Raw genomic sequence first — 20,692 nt, 5'->3', positions numbered from 1 at the left:
GTCTCTAAGGTGCCACAAGTACTCCTGTTCTTTTTGCATATAACTTGTGCAAATCAAATACAAATTAGGCTCAAGGCTATAAATTCTGAACAGCCCTATGGGGTATGACACACTCATAAAAGGAATACCAAGTGTTCTGCCCTAGTAGCACTGATCTGTGTGTGTGTTTTTTGGTGATAGTAATGCAGCTAATGGATGTTTCATTGGCTGACTATTGTCATGTAGTCTACTGCTGTGAGCTTGTCTAAATCAGTGGTTCTCAACCAGGGGTACACATACCCCTGGGAGTACACACAGGTCTTCCAGGGGGTACATCAACTCATCTAGATATTTGCCTAGTTTTACGACAGGCTACATAACAAGCACTAGCAAAGTCAGTACAAACTACAATTTCATACAGACAATGACTTGTTTATAGTATACACTGAAATGTAAGTACACCATTTATATTCCAGTTACTTTTTCATTTTACCATATAATTATAAAATAAATCAAGCAATATTTCAGTAACAGTGTGCTGTGGCACTTTTGCATTTTGATTTCTGATTTTGTAAGCAAGTAGTTTTTAAGTGAGGTGTAACTTGGGGGTATGCAAGACAAATCAAACTCCTGAAAGGGGTGCAGTAGTCTGGAAAGGTTAAGAGCCACTGGTCTAAATGAACACTTAGTTCATGGCAAGCTGGGATGTAAATGAAGGCCACGCTTGCATACGGCATGCTAAGTGTCCATGTGGCCCCAGCTGCTGTGCACTGGAAGTTCCTTAGTGCACTTTGATCTACACCACTTTGAAAGAGAGTAGATTAAAGTGCACTAGGGAACTTCTAGTGTCCAGCAGTAGTGTCCACATGGGTACTTAGTATGCTCTACAGTAGTGCAGTGTAAATTTACAGCCAGCTTGCCACAAATTATGTTCCTGTAGATAAGCCCTGAGAGCATGGAGAAGAATTTGAATTAGTCTCTCCAGTTTAGAGAATGTTCCATCTCTATTGTTCAGGTAGCTGAATTACCATTATGTAGCAAGCCATTGTTTCTTCTGTTTCAGTGGCTAATACTTGACGTTTCAGGAGTAGCTAAGGGTTTGTCTACACTGGCACTTTGTCGGCAAAACTTTTGTCGTTTGGGGGTGTTAAAAAAACACACCCCCGAACGACAAAAGTTTTACAGATGAAAAGTGCCAGTGTGAACAGCACTTTGTCTGCAAGAGCACTCTCTTGCCCCTCGTGGGGGGTGGAAGTTTTCTATCGGCAGAAGAGCTCTCACCTGCCGACAAACAGTAGCTACACTGTGTGCCTTTTAGCGGCATGGCTGTAGCGGCACAGCCGTGTCACTAAAAACCTCATAGTGTAGCCATAGCCTACAAAACTTTCCAGCTAAGTAATGGTAGCTGAAAGCAATGGCTTTGACCTCTTTTACTAGTTTAGTACTCTTGTTTCCATTTGGAAGAAGAGAACATTATTACAACTTCTGATTTACTGGGGCTTGTTTTCAGGCGAAACTCACACTTGCAAAGTAGGTGTGAAAACTTTTGAGCACATTTCTTTCTGCATTACTGGGTGTGTTTTGAAACCAGCTCCTGGTATAATAAACATGCTTCTCATCAGACACCTTGCAGTTTGGGCTCCTGGACTCAAAAGCCCTATGTCCAGTGGAGGCTGGATTTGTGTGTCTGACCCCACTGCAGATAAGATCTAGCATCTGTGTCCTGACAGGCCTAGTTAAAAATATATTACAGTTCCATTCACTAGTTTGTAAATTCCTTTGTCAAAATATCTAAACAGAACCCATACTGAAGTAGCTCAGATGTTTTCTGAAAATTCATTTCACCATTTGCTCGGTTGAATGAATCCTCTCCAGCATTTACTGCTCTCAAATGTGCAATGTGTTTGGTAAAATGAACTTTTAACCAACCTAAATGTTCTTTAAATGCCTTGCTTTTTTCAGTGAACTAACCCCACTAACTGTTATATTCTCATTGCTTTACCTTGGCTCACCTTTATCTTTCCTTCCATCTCTTGCTGTCATGCTTCTGAATGCCTGAGCAGACGGCGTCATCAGACCGCCGAGGAGAGTGGGAGATCCAACCAAGCCGGCAGACAAATACCTCGTACCTGACATCTCACTTGGCTGCAGACCGTCATGGGGGATCAGTACAGGTATTACCTCTTCCTGACCTGCACAGCTTTGCCATCAGAATCTGCTTAAAATTCCTGAAGCCTCATTAATCTCAGCTACAATATTCCTGTGATCAGGAGAACTGTGTGCATTCAGAAGCAACTGTGCTTTTTGGGTGCTCTTCACAAAGCAGACAAGCCCTGTCCTGCAGTAGCTTAATGCTTAAACTATAGTCTCATGACACCCAAGAGGACCAATGACTGGTCAACTGCGCTTACTGCTACAGTCCCTGCAATATCTTTCTACCAGGAATTATTTAAAATAAGATATATGGAGTGATCTACCAAAACTTGATTGTCAGATAAACGGTTAACCACAGTTTAGTATATGAAGAAATACTATTCCTGTTTACACTTGTAACTAGCGGAGAGAATACGGAATGGGATTGTGTACTGACTATACAATCCTCCAAAATGATGTAATTAAGCTATAAGACAATTTGATGTGTTACTGACAATTGACATAAACCTAAGTGGGTTGTTGCATACAAGCACAAAAGTGCTAGGAAAAAGTTACTGCTCTTCTAGTTCAGTTTTTATATGTAGACTGAGGGCTGGTCCACACTAACCCCCCAGTTCGAACTAAGATACGCAACTTCAGCTACGTGAATAACGTAGCTGAAGTCGAAGTACCTTAGTTCGAACTTAAAGGTACTTACCAAAGGTCCACACGCGGCAGGCAGGCTCCCCCGTCGACTCCGCCTACTCCTCTCACGGAGCAGGAGTACCGGCGTCGACGGCGAGCACTTCCGGGATCGATCCCAGAAGATCGATTGCTTACCGCCGAACCCGGAGGTAAGTATAGATGTACCCTGTGTGTGAGCAGATGGTTGAATGCATCTTATGAGATATATCCAGGGGGGGCATCACTGGGTTGAGTGTAGTGATGCACTGTAGAATGGCTAGTGGGAGGAAGAGGTACAGTTACTTTTCCCCTCAGATTGATGAGAGAAGCACATTAAAATGCTGTCACTAATGGCATTGATGCTACATTGAGGTTCTGTTGACATTGTATTTCTCCAGCTCCCCAATGTATTACCTCATAATTGTTTGTTTGTATTTGAGAAGCAGCCTAAGGTCTCAGTCAGGGTTGGGGCCCAGTTGTGCTAAGTGTAAGCTCTATGGGGCAGGAGCCCTGGCTGTTTCAGAGATAGGATGTAACAAGCGACGTAATAGTGGTAATGAAGGTGGAATGAGTAACAGTAGTAAACACTATAAAGGTTAACATTATGCACAACTCCTTAGTTCCAAATCAGCTGAAAAGAGTTTTCTTTTTCATAAATCAGCTGTCTCTTACTGCCTTCCAGCCTAGCTAAGAGTAGCTTTATTACACTAGTAACAGCGAGGAACTGATGTGTAGAAGTGAATGTGAGATTTCTTCCATAGTGTGTGCCAGAACTGGAGGGAGTGAGAGAGGTCTGAGCCTTTGAGGAATTGAGCCCTGTTACTTTTTGAAAATTATTCAGAAGCATTATACACATCGCACAGTGAACTAGTTTGTTTTTAATTCACTCTGATATAGGGAGGGTGTTTTACAAAAGTGCTATTTGAATATTCAGTCATAAAGGATTGATCTGCTGGTCTGTGGATCTGCATACTGTTTTTCTCCCTCCTTCCTTCTAGGTAGGTACTATGTGCACCACAGAGTAAACACTTAGCAAAAGCCAAATACATTTCTTCTACACACACGGTTATGATTATGCCATACGGAATCCTTTGCATCCTCCTTCAGGAGGTACTTTAAAGGTGTTGCTTCTTACCAGCCAAAATAGCACATAAGGTCTCTGACTGGCTGAAGAATGATTGAGGTGAAGTCATTTCATAGAGCTCTCAGAACTCTGTAGAATCCCAATTGAAAGTGCAAACTACAGACTCTACTGAGAGAGTAACATCACCAGTAAATTAATCATTGCTTATGGGAGTCTCCTCCTGGGTGGGATGGTACTGTTCTCCATGTGCAGGTCCTAGCCAGACTGGCCATGAGGTGACTCTTACACTATATGGCATGCTTACAAGCCCCCTTTATAGGTGCGCACTAAGAGATCTAGAAACTTTCAAGCCTCCCAAGAACTTCTGTGTGGAAAGACTGCATGCAACTTTAATACCAGTTCTTGCTGAGGTATAAATCTTTGCTGCTGATAGTTGGCTAGATTCAAGGGACTCTTGTGTTTTTTTTATAGTCCAGCATGTTAGTGGGTCTTTTCACATAGAGAATTCTCTGGGCACCTGAGACATTGAAAACTGGGATGAGGAATTTGTGTCTGCAGGATATCTGTGACTCTGTTCTACATTGACTCAGCATTTGTCTAAACAAGGAAAATTTATAGACACATATTATACCACTACAGCTATACCGATGGTATACCCTGGGTGGACACTCTTATTTCAGAATAAAAGTGCCATTTTCCAGTTTAGTTTATCTGTGAAAGTGATATAAGCTAAACTGAAAAAAGGCACTTTTATTCTGAAATAAGTGTGTCCACAGGAGGCATTATACCAGTATAGCTATACTGGTATAATTGTACCAATATAGTTATGCCAGTAAGTTTCCCTGTGTAGGCAACCCCTTAGTCACTGCAGCCTCTAAATCTCTGCAGAGACTTCCTCCATCATGTGGCAAACCCTTAAATCTCTACTTGATTTCAATTAAATCTCAGGACAAACTTCCTAATTGTAAGAACAGTAGGACAATGGAACAGACCGCCTTGGGAGATTATGGAAGCTCCTTCGCTGGAGGTTTTCAAAAGTAGGCTGGATAGCCATGTGTTGTGGATGATTTCGACTCAACAAATCCTGCATCTTTCCGGGGGTTAGACTAGATGACCCTTGCGATCCCTTCTAACCCTGTGATTCTACATTCAACCTGTTAGTGGAAATCAGAGCTGCTCCGCTGTGCCCATAAGCATCATTTATGGAAGCAGCTAGTCTCATTCCTGTATCATGGCCACCTAAAGAGTTCCTCAACTGATGCCTGGCTATCTCTGGGTCTTCTAGGGGTCAGTTTTTGAACAGTAGCTGTTTTTTCTGAAAGGAATTTGCCATCTGTGACATCGTAAATTGTTACTGGGTAAAAAATGAAGAGAGAACCCAAGCCCATTGAGAAGTTAGGCTTAATGGAAAGGCCCTAGGCCTGGTCTATGCTATAAAGTTAGGTTGACGTAAGCTGCCTTGCATCAACCTAGTTGACACTTAAATTTGTCTCTCACCAATATAGGCTTCCCTTTACGCCGACATAGTAACACCACCTCTCTAAGCAGCGTTGAGCCATAGTTGACTTATTGAGGTTGATGTAGCTTGAATGTAGATGCTGCATTATCTGGGTCGACCCTAAAAGTCCTCTAGCAGCTGTTCCACAATGTCCGGCACTGACTACTCTGGGCACAATTGTGAACTTCACTGCCCAGGAGTCACGGAGATCAGGAAGCCCCCAGCCCCACCCTTTAAAGCCCTGCAGATTTTTAAAATGCCTTTTCCTGATTGTCCAGCTTGGCAAGCACATCTAGCAGCTCTCCACTTTTGTGTTCAACTGCCCAGCTGACCATGCTGGCTACATTCTCCAGACATGCTCTGGTTTGAAGTAGAGAGGAGATATTGGATCTCCTGGGTCTGTGGGGAGAAGAGGCTGTGCAAGCACAGCTATGGACCAGCTGTAGAAACATGGACATCTCTGAGCAGATTGCACGAGGAATACAGGAGAAGGAATATAACAGGGGTCAGCAGCAGTGCCATGTGAAAGCAAAGGAGCAGTGGCAGGCATACCAGAAGGTCAGGGAGGCCTTTGATCCAGAGCGAAGCACAGACCTGCCACATTTACGAAGAATATAACGCCATACTTGACAGAAACCCCACCGCCACCCCACACGCCACCATGGATACTTCTGAGGAGCCCGAGTCACAGGCCCCTGACGTGAACAGCGAGGACAAGAAGGAGGAGGATGGGGGACATGCGGCTGAGGGGTCTAGTTATGCTGTGACCCAAGACCTGTTTCTGACTCCACTGCAGTCAGGCCAGTCCTGGCAGTCAAGCAGGGGCGAGCCCGATGAAGGGAAAGGAAAAGTGTGTAAATTTATTTCCCATTACTCTGCTGGAACCCCCAACTTAGTAGGACACAGCTATCAACTTTTCATTAATTTACTGGTACTAGAAGAGGCAACAAAACAATTAAGCCGGGTACCGTTATCTGCTTTTCATTCCTTTGTACAGTTAGGCAGGGGACCATGCAGTGCAGTTTATGTATCTAGTGATGTCCCTTGAATCCTCCTAAGAGATTTCACTGAAACTTTCATGGAGGTCCTCTGCAATCCTCTCCAGCAGTTTTCTAGGGATGGCAGCCTTATTTCTTCCTCCACGGTAGGACGGTTTCCCACACCAGTCAACGATAACTTCAGCAGACACCATTGCAATACACAGGCTAGCAGTACACAGGCTGGGGCGGCTTCAGGACGCCAGCAGCAGCTGTGTTCTCTGTGCCTTTGTTACCCTCAGGAGTGTGATATCAGCTAAAATCACCACCACCTGTGGAAAAGGTGCCAGTATTCAGTGCCAGTGTCCTGTTGTTCATCATTTCATGCAACCAAGCAATTCCTTCCTCATTTCCCTTACCCCTGGCAGGCCATAGTCACCATGGTAGGATCTGTGCGTGGCGCTGTGCACAAGCACTCCGAAGCAGAGGTGTCAATAAGCATGTCTTGTTTAAAACTTCAGGCATGCACAGGAAGGGAGTTCTGTATCTTAACCTTCGCTTTTTGTTGTGACTTTAGAACTGTTGGAAATGGGTGACATCCACCTTGATTGCATTGGCCTCATTAGCACTACAAAAGTAATTTTCCCTCCCTTGATATTCACCCCTTATTGTCAACTGTTGAGAATAGACCACTTCCACCTTAATTGAATTAGCCTCATTAGCACTGACCCCCCCACACACACTTGGTAAGGAAATTCTCATCTTTTCATGTGCTGTAATATTTATACTGCTTTCTGTGTTTTTCACTCCATGCATCTGATGAAGTGGGTTTTAGCCCACAAAAGCTTATGCCCAAATAAATGTGTTAGTCTCTAAGGTGCCACAAGGATTCCTCGTTGTTTTTGGAACCTCTGTGTTTTATCTGTAGTTGCTGCCATTGCAGCCTTCAGGGAATCCCCTCCACACTTTCAGAATGCCTGAGTCAGATAAGGAGGAGAAAGAAGAGGACTCGGATGACATATTCAGCAAGATCCTGCAAGTCAGTGCTGCACTAGGCTGTCAGCAGAGGACCTGGAGGATGAATGTTGCAGACAGCCTGGAGAAAGAAAGAGCTGACAGGAGAAAGGCCTGGGAGTCAAAGAAAGTTGCACCAGTTTATAATGGGGCTTCTGCTGCAAACACAGATAATCCAGGCGCCTGTGAATCTACAGTTTCAACAGTCCCAGGCTTGCCTCCCTTGGCAGTCCATGGAGAACACCAGTATAGTATCTCGCTATACCCCTTCAATATTTCACATGGCGTCAGGGACCACATCCCTACCCCTGCTATGGCACATCAGGGGACAGTAAAGATAACGAAGCTTCACATACACTGACCTGTGAGAGCCACGGATGATGTGTGTGTAACCAAAATAGACACAAATGTTCCTTTCCTTTCGTTAAATTCTGTTACATTAAAATCTTACTAAATTTATTAATTTGCTTTTAACGTGCACAGAAGTTTTGAAGTGCGTTGGTTACTCAATAAAACTCTATTGTTTGGAAAATAATTCATCTTTATTAGTTCCCAACATATGTTGCAGAATGACTGGTGGTATCAAAGGCGTCCACTTACTTTTACACTGTGACACAACTCACAGGGTCAGTGACAAACACAGCGTAATAATCATAAATGTACAGCAAGCATCACAGCAGTAATCAGTGCTTTGTCAGTGTTCTGTTCATAGGTGTGCACCAAGCACCACACAATTCCTAAGAGGCCCCAAATTTCAGGCCTAGGTAGTGCACAGTCCACCACAACTGTGGCTTGCCGTTAAAGTGCTCTTTCAAAGCCTTCCTGAGCCATGTAGCTGCACACTGAGCTGTTACGATAGCCCTTGCATTAGGCTATTCAAACTCAGCAGACAGCTGCTCCACCTCTACCCCAGCAGCAACTTTTCCCCTTTGCCTCACAGATATTGTGCAGGACACAACAGGCAGCTATAGCCAGTGGGATATTTTTCTCACAGAGATCCAGTCTTTTGAGTAAGCCATGCCATCCTCCTTTCAGTCTACCAAAAGTGCATTCAACTGTCATTCGGCACCTGCTGAGCCAATAGTTGAATCTTTCCATGGTGCTGTCCAAGTGGCTAGTGTACAGCTTCATGAGCCAGGGGGATAGCTCAGTGGTTTGAGCATTGGCCTTCTAAACCTAGGGTTGTGAGTTCAATCCTTGAGGGGGCCATTTAGGGATCTGGGGCAAAATAATCTCTCAGGGACAGTACTTGGTCCTGCTGTGAAGGCAAGGGTCTGAACTCGATGACCTTTCAAGCTCCCTTCCAGTTCTACATTTCTATGATAACAGGAGATGATTAATGGGCTTGCACATTTGCATGAAAATGGCCCTACAGTGGCTTTTCCAACTCCACCGTGGCAGGTTTCCACAGTGCCATCATCACTCACTTCTCCACTGTCAGTGCAGCTCTCATTTCGGTGTCTCTGTGCTGCAGGGGTGGGGCGGGTTTGGCACGTAGATCCTTGCACATCTGAGAGTTCTGCAGCCATCATCCCAAGCCTACGTTACATGTGATTCCACCAGCCAGTGCCCAGTTCTTGGGCCCAGAAGTGGTATTCCACTGTTTGCAGCTGCTCCTTGAGCACCACCAACAATCTTGAATTGGTTCTCACTATGTCCCACAGCAATCTGACCTCCAGGAAATCATCATGTTTCCCGTGGCTCTTCTTGCGCCTGCAAATACTGAAGGATCAGTATGTCCTGTGCTTGCAACACTCATGGCAAAAGTACAGAGTTGTGCAAGCTGCATGCTTCTCTCACAGATGGCAGTCAGTGATGAGTCACGCATGAGTTCATGGGATTTTCAAAATAGGTGCAAAAATTATGGGATAGAGGTGACATTTTGGGGTGGAGAAAGTTGCATGATGAGAACTTGACCCCCTTGCTCCCAGTCACTGCTGCGCAACTCATTTCTGGCCCACCATGCATTGCCAAAACTTCCAAAAAAAAAGACAGTGCACTGAAAGGTGGCAAGTTGCCCAGTGGGATGCTGCATTGCATGGTACACCGCACTGTGCTTTGACACAAGCACTCCTGGTGAATACGTGCGGTGACAACGCAAGTGCCAAGTATGCACCTGCACAAGCAAGATGCTAACTTGCTAACTGTGGTGGCTTTATGTCAATGTCGCTTGCATCAGCAAAAGTTTGTCGTGTAGACATGCCCCTAGAAATTACAACTAGGGGATGGCCCTGCTGACTTCAATTAACATTAAAAATTTTATTAAGATGTTAAAAAAAAAAAAAAAAAAGTGAACAGAGTTTGAGCATAGAAGTTTCTGGTTATCAGGGAATAACGTACAGATAAGGGTGCAAAGTTTGGTTTAAGATCAGGTGGCATAAGGAATACATAATCTGCAATATCCCCGATTGGGGGTAAAGGGTTAACCTTAGCAAAATCTTCCGGGGCACGGGGGGGCTGAGGCCCTACATAAATCAGCTCATTGCAGAGTAGCAGCAGAAGAGGCAACACTAGCGAAGGTGTAAACAGCACCAGGGTCAACAGCTGAGGAGAAGCAACACTTGGGAAAGGTACTGAATTTGGAAGTGTTTGGGCACAGGCTGGGTGGGGCCAGCCACCCTATAAACGTTTCCCAGAGAGAAAAAGGACACTTGGGGCACACACAACATGGAGAACTTACAGGGAAATGGGTATCTATATGGATAAAATAAATACCAAGCCACCTTTAAGAACTGCTACAACTTTGGCTTCCCTCTCCCCCGCTCCAGTATTTCTGGTGCTCAGGTCATCCTAGCCCAACAGGGAGTACCTGGTAACACCATGAGTCCTGACATCTGACAGCAGCGTAGGCCATACTGCTTCCCAGACTTAGTTATCACCATTACAACTTCAGTCTCTAACTCTTCCTAAATGTGGGATAATAGCAAGTGATATGCATGGTACTTTGTCTTTGCCTTCTAACAGGGTAATAGGAGTGGGAGCAACCATACATCATTCACCACTTGGCCAGGATGTGCAGTCACTTCAAGAATCTGCAGTTGTAAAGGTTTTCAGTAGTACTCAAGAGTCCCTGGTGCTTTCCAGATGAGTGTGGAAGGCCAACCAGAGTAGCTACAGTCTGGTCTTCAGTGAACCTGTTCCATAGTCATTGTCATCATAGTTGCAGTTGCTGTAGTATGGTGACTGAGTTTCTCAGAACCTCCTCCTTCTTCGCCTGGCTACAGTATCTCGGACTCTTAGGAGCTGGAGAACTGGGTGCTTTAAAACCACCAATGGTGAGAATTGTTGAGCAGCCTATGATGTGAATTATATTGAGGGAAATGGAAATTAGGGTTCAAGTGCACACCTTGCCACAAGAAAATTATTTTAAGCAAAATAATTCACTTCTTTGAGGAAAATGAGGTAGAGTATGTTCCCAAATCAGTTCCTCTGCCATCAGTGGCAGTGACTAGGGCGGAGGAGTTACTGACACTCAGGCTACTAGTGGACCATATTCAGGTGGTGCCTCTATCAGTTTGGTATCCAAGTGCTAAGGAATCCATTTTGCCTCCACAAGTTATCTTGTTACCTAGTGTCAAAACACTTAGACCTATTTTGTGTTGAGCTCTTCAGCTGTTTCCCAGCTGCTGGGAGTCAAAAGCTTGGGACTCAGACGTTGGTGACTTTAGAAAAATCTGCTGTAAAAGTGTTGGAGGAAAATATTCAGCAGAAATGTCCCATATAACCAGATGTTACAAGGGTGGAAGTAGGAGTCATGGGATGAAACGAAGAAAAATTAGTTTGAATATAAGAGACAGATTGTGGCACGGCCTCCCAAAGGAAGTGGTGGAAGTCCCATCATTTGATCCATTAAAACAAGCACGGTGGAGAACGTATTGTAGAGAACAGGCCTACTTTGGCACTCAATCACTGTTGTGGGAAGTCTCATTGAATTCTACAGACTTCTAGGAGGGTGTACCGTGGCCAGGAGGAAGGCATCAACAGTAGAAAGTGCCTTGTACTCATGCTGTAGGTTTTACATGTTCTTCCTACAGCATCCATTGTCAGGACAAGCCTATCACTCAATTGTGAGCTGCTGACTAACCCAGCCAAGAGACTTCATTCCTAGCTGCTTTTGTTTTGTGTTTCAGGTGGTCAGTTCGACCAATGGAGAACTAAATGTTGACGACCCAACAGGGGCACACTCCAATGCACCAATCACAGCACAGGCCGAGGTGGAAGTGGTGGAGGAAGCTAAGTATGTTTGCTTTACAAATAGGCTCTTCACTGATGTGGTTTTAAATCCTCTGTATTTGAAAGGAGTGAGATTTTTACCTGTTTAAATATTTGATGCTTGTATCCATAACTTTTCCTTGAATATCGCTGCTTTTTGCATGGTACCTCAGTGTTGCTGCTGCCTCTTTTCTCTGTGATGCCTGGAGAATGAAACTTTTGGCCAGAGCATGCGTTGCAAACGAGATGATGGTAAACAATAATTGGAAAATGGAATGTGTGACTCCTGGTGCATCTTCTCTGATCTGGAGGTGTCTCCTCTGCTCCTGCTGTGTGCACAGCCCTGGGTCAGTGAAGGAATTGTCAATCTAGCAACATTGTATTCCTACCTGTGAGAGCTAGGGGCCATGTAGGCAGAGTGGTCTGAAAATAGCCCTTGCAGGGCTTTTGCCATGAATCTTCCCTGATCCAGTCCAGTAGGTGCTGAAAGAGGCTGAAACTGTAAATAGCCCTTCTGCTGGTGAGGCTACTAAATCTCCCTTCGAGCTGCCAGCGTGGGGTAGCAGGATGTTCCATCCATAGCTTGTCAGGAAATGGGGCAGGGGCCGGGAATTGCTGTCTTGGCCATTGTGCTTCTCTTGCATGTGTGCTGCCCTCCGGCACCACTGGGTGGCACTTTGCATGATCTTTGTTAAACAGGAGCTAGGACTGGAGCCTGCTGTCCACATGAGCAGCAGCCCAGCTCCTGCCCCCTCCTCTGAACCAGGAAGGGCTTTGAACCCCGCTGAGTCACTGGCAGGGGGTTGAAGGCTCAGTCATGGCATGACAAAATTGACTTCCCCCATAGAGGGCTGAATGGCTCGAAGGCTGCCTTTGAACTGGCTCATGTGCCGGGAATTGCTCCATGATCTGGGCCAGAGGTGACGGGGGGGGGGTAGGGGGGGAACATGCAGGGTCACATGCCCCCTAGATTTGCTGCTTGGCATGTACTGAGCATGCTCAGTAACACTGCCCTCACTCTGCCTCTCACTACTGGCAGGCACAGGTCATCTCTGATCTGGGCCACAATGTGGCTCAGTGGAATTCTTATTGCTTGGCAGGCATTGTGTTTCTTGGCCTTTTTTGGGGTGGGGGGAGTCTTTTGCTGGAAATGGATTGAAGGAGGATAAGAAACTGCCAGTCCTGGGTCAGAAAGGCTTGAGGTGCAAAGTATCTGTCAAGCTGGCTTCAACACTGAGCACCAGTCTCACCCCTGAGAGTGGCTCTTTGTCATCATCCATTCCTGTGCCCCTTGGAAATCACTTCCACAGTGCCCATCTCACCATTGACCCATGTGGGTAGTGAGCTACAATAATCATCTTGCAGTGAGGAGCCCTAGTAACATCTCTGTGTTCCCTTCCCAGCCAGGGGATGCAAGAGCTGAAGGGCTCTGTGCATCCTGTAAGCTGGGCACCTACAAAAGGGCAGCTTGCGGTGTTGGCCACTGCCCAGTATGGACAGTGCAGCCAATAGGGACTACAGGTCCTAGCTGTCTTGATCGGAATGACTATGCTGCATTGCTTGCTGGGACGTGTAGTCCGTGGGCTGCACCTCTAGTAGAGCACAGTGGCTGCAGTCCAGTTATGCAAATTCCATAGATCTGGCCTTCAGCCTCCTGATGATTTGCCAACACAGCCCTCAGCTGTGCACAGTTTGGGCCCCACCCCAACTTATGGCCAGCTGTAAGAAAGGATCAGCAAGAGTCCCTTTGGGGCAGGGACTGTCTTTTTGTTCTGTGTCTGTACAGCACCTAGCACAGCGGGGGCCTGGGCCATCACTGGGGCTCCTCGGTGCCACCACAGTACAAATAATCAATATATCCTATTAGCCTGTCTTGGCATCAGCACTTATTTGCTTTATTGTGAGGAGGGACAACAGTTAGGAGTCAGTTTCCCCTTTGCAGTCCCCAGGTTTGTGTTTTGAGTCTCTTTTTGGTGATCATGTGGCATTCCAGTGGGGACTGTCTTGTACTGGCTGATCTAGTCATGATTACCCTGTGTAGACTACTGGGTTCCTGTTAATAAGCGAGATGTCCCCTCATCTTTCCCTGCAAGTTGTCTCTGTCACACAAGTCCAAACTTGTCTTCCCTTCAGTTATCTGAATACGTCAGGAGGCTGGAGGTCTTGTGGACACAGGCAACCAGAAATGTGCTCCCAGTTGGCCTAGTGCTACTGCTCTGTAGTAAGGTGGGCCACTCAGAGGGAGGGCCAGGGCTAGCTGGATTGCCTGGCTCCCTGCCAGTTTTTGAGGTAGTGTGCTGGGAAAAGTGGAGCAGTGTCTCACCTCCCTGCATCTGTAGGCAGGCAGGGAGAGCCAGGGCAAATGCTGCAGACTCCGCTTGTGCTGGTGGTGTAAGTGAATGAAGGGGCTCCCCCTCCCCAGCGGCTGTGGTCAACATGTCCTCTCATCCATGCCATAAGCCACCTGCACACAGCCCTTGTCTGACTGTCTGTGGTTTGGATCCCCTTCCTGGTGGGCCAGCCACAGACTTCCCTGATGGCATACTCCTTGTTGACACTCTGATGTCCTGGTATGTTTGTCCCAGGCCACAGGACAGTGAAAACACATCCTACTTCTCAGCAGTGACTTGTCAGGGTATCTCTTGCAATGAGCAGTGAGGCCTCAGGTGGAATAGGGAATAGAGAGGGTGGGTGGGCAAGGCATATGTGTCTGCCAATCTGCACTGCATGTTTGCATGCCTCGCAGTGACATGCTTTCATCCCACCTCTGTGAACTAATTGCTCTTTCTTCCTTTCTGTGTTTTTCTCTCTACACACTCTGTAGCTGCCTGAAAATGCTCAACTTGTGGTGAGTCCCTCTCTCCAGTCCCCGGGCAAGGGGGAGCGGACCAGACTAGACTGGGATTGGCAAAATCAAACTAACCAAAACTGTCTAATAGCTGCACAAGTTAGAAATCCAACCCAGTGCAGTTACTGCAAATACAAGGGTGGGGAACACATGCAGGATGGGCGTGTGTGTGTGAGAGGAGGCCGCAGTAGGCCAACCAATTGAACTAATATTTGGACTGTTCCATTGAAAGCTAAAAAGAATTCTCATCCTTTATCTGTTCAGCTTAATGTATTCACCAAACATGCAAGTGTATGAGCAGATAATGTCTAAAGGAGTTGGGCAGAGTCCGGACCAGGCTGAAAAATCTCTCATGGGAATTCCTCACAACAGATGGTTCTGCATGGAAAGCTGTGTACACCATGCCAGTCTCCTGGGAGCTGTGTGCTTGTGGCTCCTTCCATGGAAGACTTGCTTATATGAAAGTGAGCAGGGCAGGGTTCCCATCAACAGATGCGGTGGTCGAGAGCCATGGTCCTCAACCTCTTCCATATTGGGACCTCCTGTCTCCTAGCTGGGACCTTCCTCTCATTTGGCAATCTGGGAAGGGCAGGGTGATCATGGCCCACAGGCTGAGAACCCCTGATCTTGCTCCAGGTTGGTGGGGAGTAGGTGGTTGCCTTCAAGAAAGTTTCTGCAGCTCAAGGACTGGGGAGAAAAACCAGGGTTTTCATCTAAAAGGGCACACAGGCTGGAGTAGCTGCTTTCTGAGCCTGCTGTTGGTGTTATGCTCTTCCCCTTTATCACCATTATCCTTGAGTTCCAGTGGGGACCCTAAATAGTAACACTCAGCACTTTTATAGTATGGAGTGCTTTCCGAGCACTAGCTAAACTTTAATCCTCAGGACACCCCTTTGAGGGGGACATGACCCCCTGGTTTTACAGATGGGAAAATTGAGGCGCAGAAGTGAAGTGAGTTGTCTTAGATAATATAGAAGATCAGTGGCACAGCCAAGGATAAAATCCAGGAGTTCCAGACTCGCAGTCCACTCGTTCATCTTGCCTCACAGTGGATTTTGAGGGAGCCCATGTTCAGCAACAGACACAGCAGTAGAATATAGGGAGTTTAAACCTCACGGCCCCATGTGTGGTGAAGAATGTCCCTGCATGGTGGCAGACTGGTCCTTCTCTGCCCTCCTCTCCACTGGCACTGCCTCCAGTATCTCTGGCATCTCTTTGGCTTCTCTGTGTGTCGTGCTCTGGGGCTGTTCTTAGACATTGTCTGCACGCACAAAGGTCACATTCTGTATAATTGTCAGCCTGTCTTACTCTTTTTTATTTTGTCGTTTCTGCCTCTGCCTGTGTTAACAACTCTCAGGACTTCCTTTCCTGAACCCTTCCAAACTGAGCAACGGGGCCCTCTGTCTGAGCAACGGGGGCCAAAAGAGAGCAAAGGAATTGCCAGGGAAAGAGATGGCTAAAAAGAGCAGCTAGAAATCAGTCAGGCCCTTGAAATCTGGGGCAGTGAGTGAATCTTGGACCTGGTTCTCCTTCCCTGATCAGATACGTGTGTTTGGTAATCCCTCAAACGTACTCCTGTCCTGTTTCTCCCCATGACAGTTCCCTTCTCCTTTTACTGGTCCCTGAGTCCTGAAGGAAGGTGGTTACTGTGGGAGGAAAACAGAGTGGTACTGGGTAGTTAAAATGAGTGAGGGCATATGGGTGGCTCAGGACATTGGTGGAAATTCTCTACCCTGTGTTATGCAGGAGATCAAATGAGATGTCCCTTCTGGCCTTCCAACTTATAAACCTCTAGGTCTCTCATTCAAAACCAGCTTAGGGTGGTAGTGACCAAAGTCATTACCATCTAATGGCTATCCAGGGCCTATATGAAATCATCCATTTGCTAGTGACAGGATATTCATGTCACATGTTCAACACCCCCACCTCCATAACTAACCTTCCCGTAGGAAATCTCTGGAGGGAAGCTAAGGATAAGCCATGGAGACTGAACTGCCCATCACCCTTAGAGGTGATTGCTGCTGGCTAGGGCTGAGACACACAGGTGGGCATGGTGTATGTACACTTGCCTTCTTGTTGCCATCTCTGTATCTGCTCATGGCTATATAGAGGGTATCGCTCTCCCGGGCTGCCAGTCTAGCACCTCTCACTAGCAGTAAATGTGCTTACTAAGGAGATTAAGTAGTTATCCTCATTTTCAATCACCTGTAATTGGGGTGAGACAGGAGAGGGCATGCACTCCTCAGGGGCAGTAGTGTATATTTCAGCTCTCAGCTAAATACCCATATTAAAAGCTTGTTTAGAGCCGCCACTGACCCAATAGAAAATGAGTCTGCCTGCAGATGCTGCTGCGTTCTGTGGCATAGCTTCTCAATGTCTTTGCTCCTGTGTACTTGTTAGAGGTACTTGCATGAAAACAGGACTTTTGCATACCTCTCCACCTGCTCCTTATTCTTCTCCTCCCTCCTCAAAGGCCATAACCCTAATATCACAACTGGTCACTGAGGAAATGGTTGTGATGTCATGGGGAAGAGGATAAGCAGCACAGGAGCAGATGAACTTGCAAAGTACAAAGATCTTTCCATGCAGATGTTCCTGACACTAGAACCTGAATACAGAGTTGTCTTTAAGGGTACGTCTTCACTACGGGGGGGGGTCGATTTAAGATACGCAAATTCAGCTACGCGAATAGCGTAGCTGAGTTCGACGTATCGCAGCCAACTTACCCCGCTGTAGGGACAGTGGCAAAATCGAGGTCGATTTCTACCCGCCGATTCAGGCGGGTAGTGTAGACCTAGCCTCAATGCCAAGTAATTCCTGAAGAACCAGCTGGAGCTGACAGAGTGGGTGACTCATTTTAGTATACCCCACAAACAAAACCTCCATCTTTCAAGGATCAGCTTTGAAGAGTGTTTATTTCACACCACCTCGATCTCCATTATGCTATCTTTTTGCCTCCCTGTTCACTGTGCACTGATAGCCTTCCCTGCCCCAGATCAGGGAAGAAGTAGGGGTTGTATGTTTGTAGATTAAACTATTGGTCTTTAAACTGAAACTCTGATTACTTACCATCAGTCAAGGGTTCAGTAAAGGAAGCTGGCCCCCAGTCAGACCTTTTCAGAACTAGTCCTTTTCAGCTTACCATGAGCAGTTTAGAAACACAGCACATCATGTGATTGGAAATATTTAGTCAGGCCTGACTCAAACCATTCCAGCACCTTTTAGGGCACAGTTGATTAGTAGTTTTGGGCAGAGGGAAACAGCCTGTTAGTGTATCTCACCTGTTTCCTTCACTCCCAGCAACTGGAGATCCCTGTTCTGCTGCAAGACTTCATCTGCCTCTCATATTGGCTATTGTTGTGCCTTATTTCCTTGTTCCCAATTAAGCTCCTTGGGGCAGGGACCTTGGCTTCATACAGCATCTGGCACAGCCAGTTCCTGATCCTGAGCATGGCCTTTGGGCATCAGCAAAACATAAATAATAATGATCAGTTGAACCCCCTCTTCCATAAGAGCAAATCCCAGTATGTGAAAGCACCTGGCTACCTGCCTTTATAGTGATCCATTGGCCCTTGTCTGAGCACAATACTGCTGCCCCTTCTATTGTGGGCTAGACTGGTCTGCTGTTGGCCTTGTGGACTTTCCTCCTATTGGAGGAGGTATTGGTAGGTCTGTTTTGTCCTTAGTGCTGGACATGTTGAGATCTCATTGCATGTACTCTGAATGAAGGGAAGAAGCCCACCCTGTGCAGTTCATGGAAGGCGGGGGGCCGGGGGGGCTGCTGGAGGATCTAGTCCACTCTACTGACTTGCTGTGTTCTTTGTGCTCCAGGTGCTGCTGCTTCTTTAAGAGGAAAAGGAAGAAGACTGCCCAGCGTCACAAATGACCGGTGCCTCCTGGAGACTTGTGGGAACACCACCTGCAGCTCCTGCCATGTCTTACTGAAAGGAGCTTCTCTCTAGGGGGAGGAGAAACAAGTGACATTTTAAACCAAAAAGAGAAGAAAATTGTTCCAAAACAAACCGCTCTGGGGTGGATCTGCTCCATGGTCTACTCATTCACTCCAAGCCTGAAGCTCTTTTTGGGATCAGGACTGCAGCTGGCTTAGGCCTTGGTTGCCCAGTGGGCAGGTGGGCTGGCTGGCTGACCCTCCTTCCCATTGTTTACGGCAGAAGGCATCATTCACACAAACCTGAGAACTATGCTTTGTTTCCTGCTCACTTTACTCCCCCTCACACTCTCTCTGCCCACCCATCCATCCTCCTCCCTCCCCAATGGAAATACCCCTGGTAGGCTTCTTTGGCTAAGGGGAGGGTGATAGGTGGTTGTCTGGGCAGGAAAGACATGTAGGAGAAGGGCCTGGTGGTTATGAGGCAATTTCTCCCCAAAGTCCCTTTCAGCGTCAGCCTGTACTGCCAGCCTGGCCAGGTACAGCAGTGGGACACAGGCTCGCTCCTAGGTTCCTTGGGAACAGTTATACTGTAGCGTGAGACTTGCAATCTACTGTTCCAGTCCCTTGGGTTCTCTGGCTTCCTTGTTCGCTCCCTTCTCCAACTGGTAACAGAGCAGTGCGGATTGTTTTAAAGAAACTGACATTGTTGCACTTTTTATTATTTTTTAGCATTGCAGATGCATATTGTGTCTGTAGATTTTCGCATGGACAAGTGATGCCAGCACAGACAGACATTCAGCTTGGAATGTGGAGGGGTGCAAAGAATGTCCTCAACAGAGGGTTTGCTTGCAACATCCAGAAAACCCTAAAGCTAGTCTGGGGTTCCTATCACCCATTGTTGGTCATGCGCTGAGAGAAACCTACTTGAATTTTGAATCACCCTTTGTAGCTGCCAGTGAATGTCCCTACCATGGTTTCCTACTTGGTGCCTGACATAACCAGCCTGGAGTTGGAAGGCACTAGCTTTCTGTTGGAGCAGGGAGAGGGAGCAGGGAGAGGCATCAGCCTTGCTGAGCTGGAGGAGTTTTCTCTGGGTAGACAAGCAGATATGGATTACATAACTGGAAACCTGATGTTTCCCAAACTGTAGATATTTTGTATGGCAGGGTGGCCTTCTAACCTTCTCAGATGGTTTCTAGGAGGTTGATTATGGAGTAAGCACCTTTCTTTCAATTTACTGAATGCTCTACAATGGAAATGTTAGAGAGCGCAAAGCTACCCCAGCAAGGAGTGGACACGTAACTGCCTTACAGTGACTGCATCTGCAGGTGGCCAGATAGGCTACTCAGATAAGACCTTGTGTAGGCTTCAGGTGCGCTGTGCAAGCTGCCTAGGCCTGAGTGCAGGCACAGAGCTCTGTCTGTGGGGCCTGGAGCACACACCATGGAGTTCTCCCTGTAGTGGGAGCTAAGGTCTTTTTAACACACCATTCTTGAGCCAAACCATTATTTAGCAAAGGGCTTAGGGCCCTTTGCACATGAACTCTCATATCCCAGTGTAGGGATTACTGAGCTCTGAGGAGGCAGCTGCGGTTACTCCTGGGTGGGTGTGGCAAAGGTTTACAAGAGCTAAAGAAGCTTTTTTGTGGAGGCTAGGAATTGGTTCCTCGTGCTTTGCCTGTTTGCATATTACATCAGCATGGGATTAGACCCCTCATTTCAGGGGCTGTAGTTGTTGTGTAGCTAGGGCTCTCCCACCCCAGGGCTTGAATTCTCTACAGAGGCAGAGCACGGAGGCTTTAATATACCATCTCTTCCAGCTGCCTCTGAGTGCGTGTAGTGGCATGCACTGAAAGGGAAGCGATGGGAGTGCTGGGAAGGAGTGTTTGTTTCAAGGGTGGGCAGAGACTCCCTCCCCCTTCAGGCAGAGCAGCAAGAAGGCAGGCGAGCCCTCTGCTGCAGTTCAATGGTTAGGATTTGTAGAGTGAAACTTAGGGTTACCATAATCCAGCAAGCAAAAAAGAGGACGGGAGGAGCCCCGCCCCATCCTGCCCTAGCCCCGCCCCTGCCCCTCCCACTTCCCCCCCCTCAGAACCCCCAACCCTCCCCCTGCTCCTTGTCCCCTGACTGCACCCTCCTGGGACCCCTGCCCCTAACTGCCCCCCAGGACTCCACCCCCTACCTAAGCCTCCCTGCCTCTTGTCCCCTGACTGCCCCCTCCTGAGACCCTCCCCCCATCCTAACTGGCCCCCTAGGACTCTACCTCCTACCTGTACCCTGACTGCTCCAACCCTTATCCACACCCCCACCCCCAGACAGACCCCTGGGACTCCCACGCCCCATCCAACCACTCCCCACCCCCTGACAGCCCC

The 20,692-nt window shown here is 47.1% G+C and overlaps 1 protein-coding gene across 3 annotated transcripts in view; it reads left to right on the top strand.

Annotated features, from left to right (window-relative positions):
- Nucleotides 1-18,639, top strand: part of CSNK1G1 (casein kinase 1 gamma 1) — a 307,364-nt gene extending 288,725 nt beyond the window's left edge. The window contains exons 11-14 of one of the 3 annotated variants that reach the window (XM_026648214.2): nt 2,043-2,153; nt 11,500-11,606; nt 14,406-14,429; nt 18,261-18,639. In XM_026648214.2, the coding sequence (XP_026503999.1) occupies nt 2,043-2,153; nt 11,500-11,606; nt 14,406-14,429; nt 18,261-18,315 (297 nt within the window). In that variant the 3' untranslated portion in view covers nt 18,316-18,639. The remainder of the gene's footprint in view (nt 1-2,042; nt 2,154-11,499; nt 11,607-14,405; nt 14,430-18,260) is intronic. The other 2 variants (XM_024213736.3, XM_024213737.3) reach the window with 2 other exon arrangements.
- The last annotated feature ends 2,053 nt before the right edge of the window (nt 18,640-20,692 follow it).

This window comes from Terrapene carolina, unplaced genomic scaffold (assembly GCF_002925995.2).
Source record: "Terrapene carolina triunguis isolate 2854851 unplaced genomic scaffold, T_m_triunguis-2.0 Scaffold67, whole genome shotgun sequence".
NCBI classification, from domain to species: Eukaryota; Metazoa; Chordata; order Testudines; family Emydidae; genus Terrapene; species Terrapene triunguis.
This window is presented reverse-complemented; position numbering and strand designations above follow the sequence as displayed.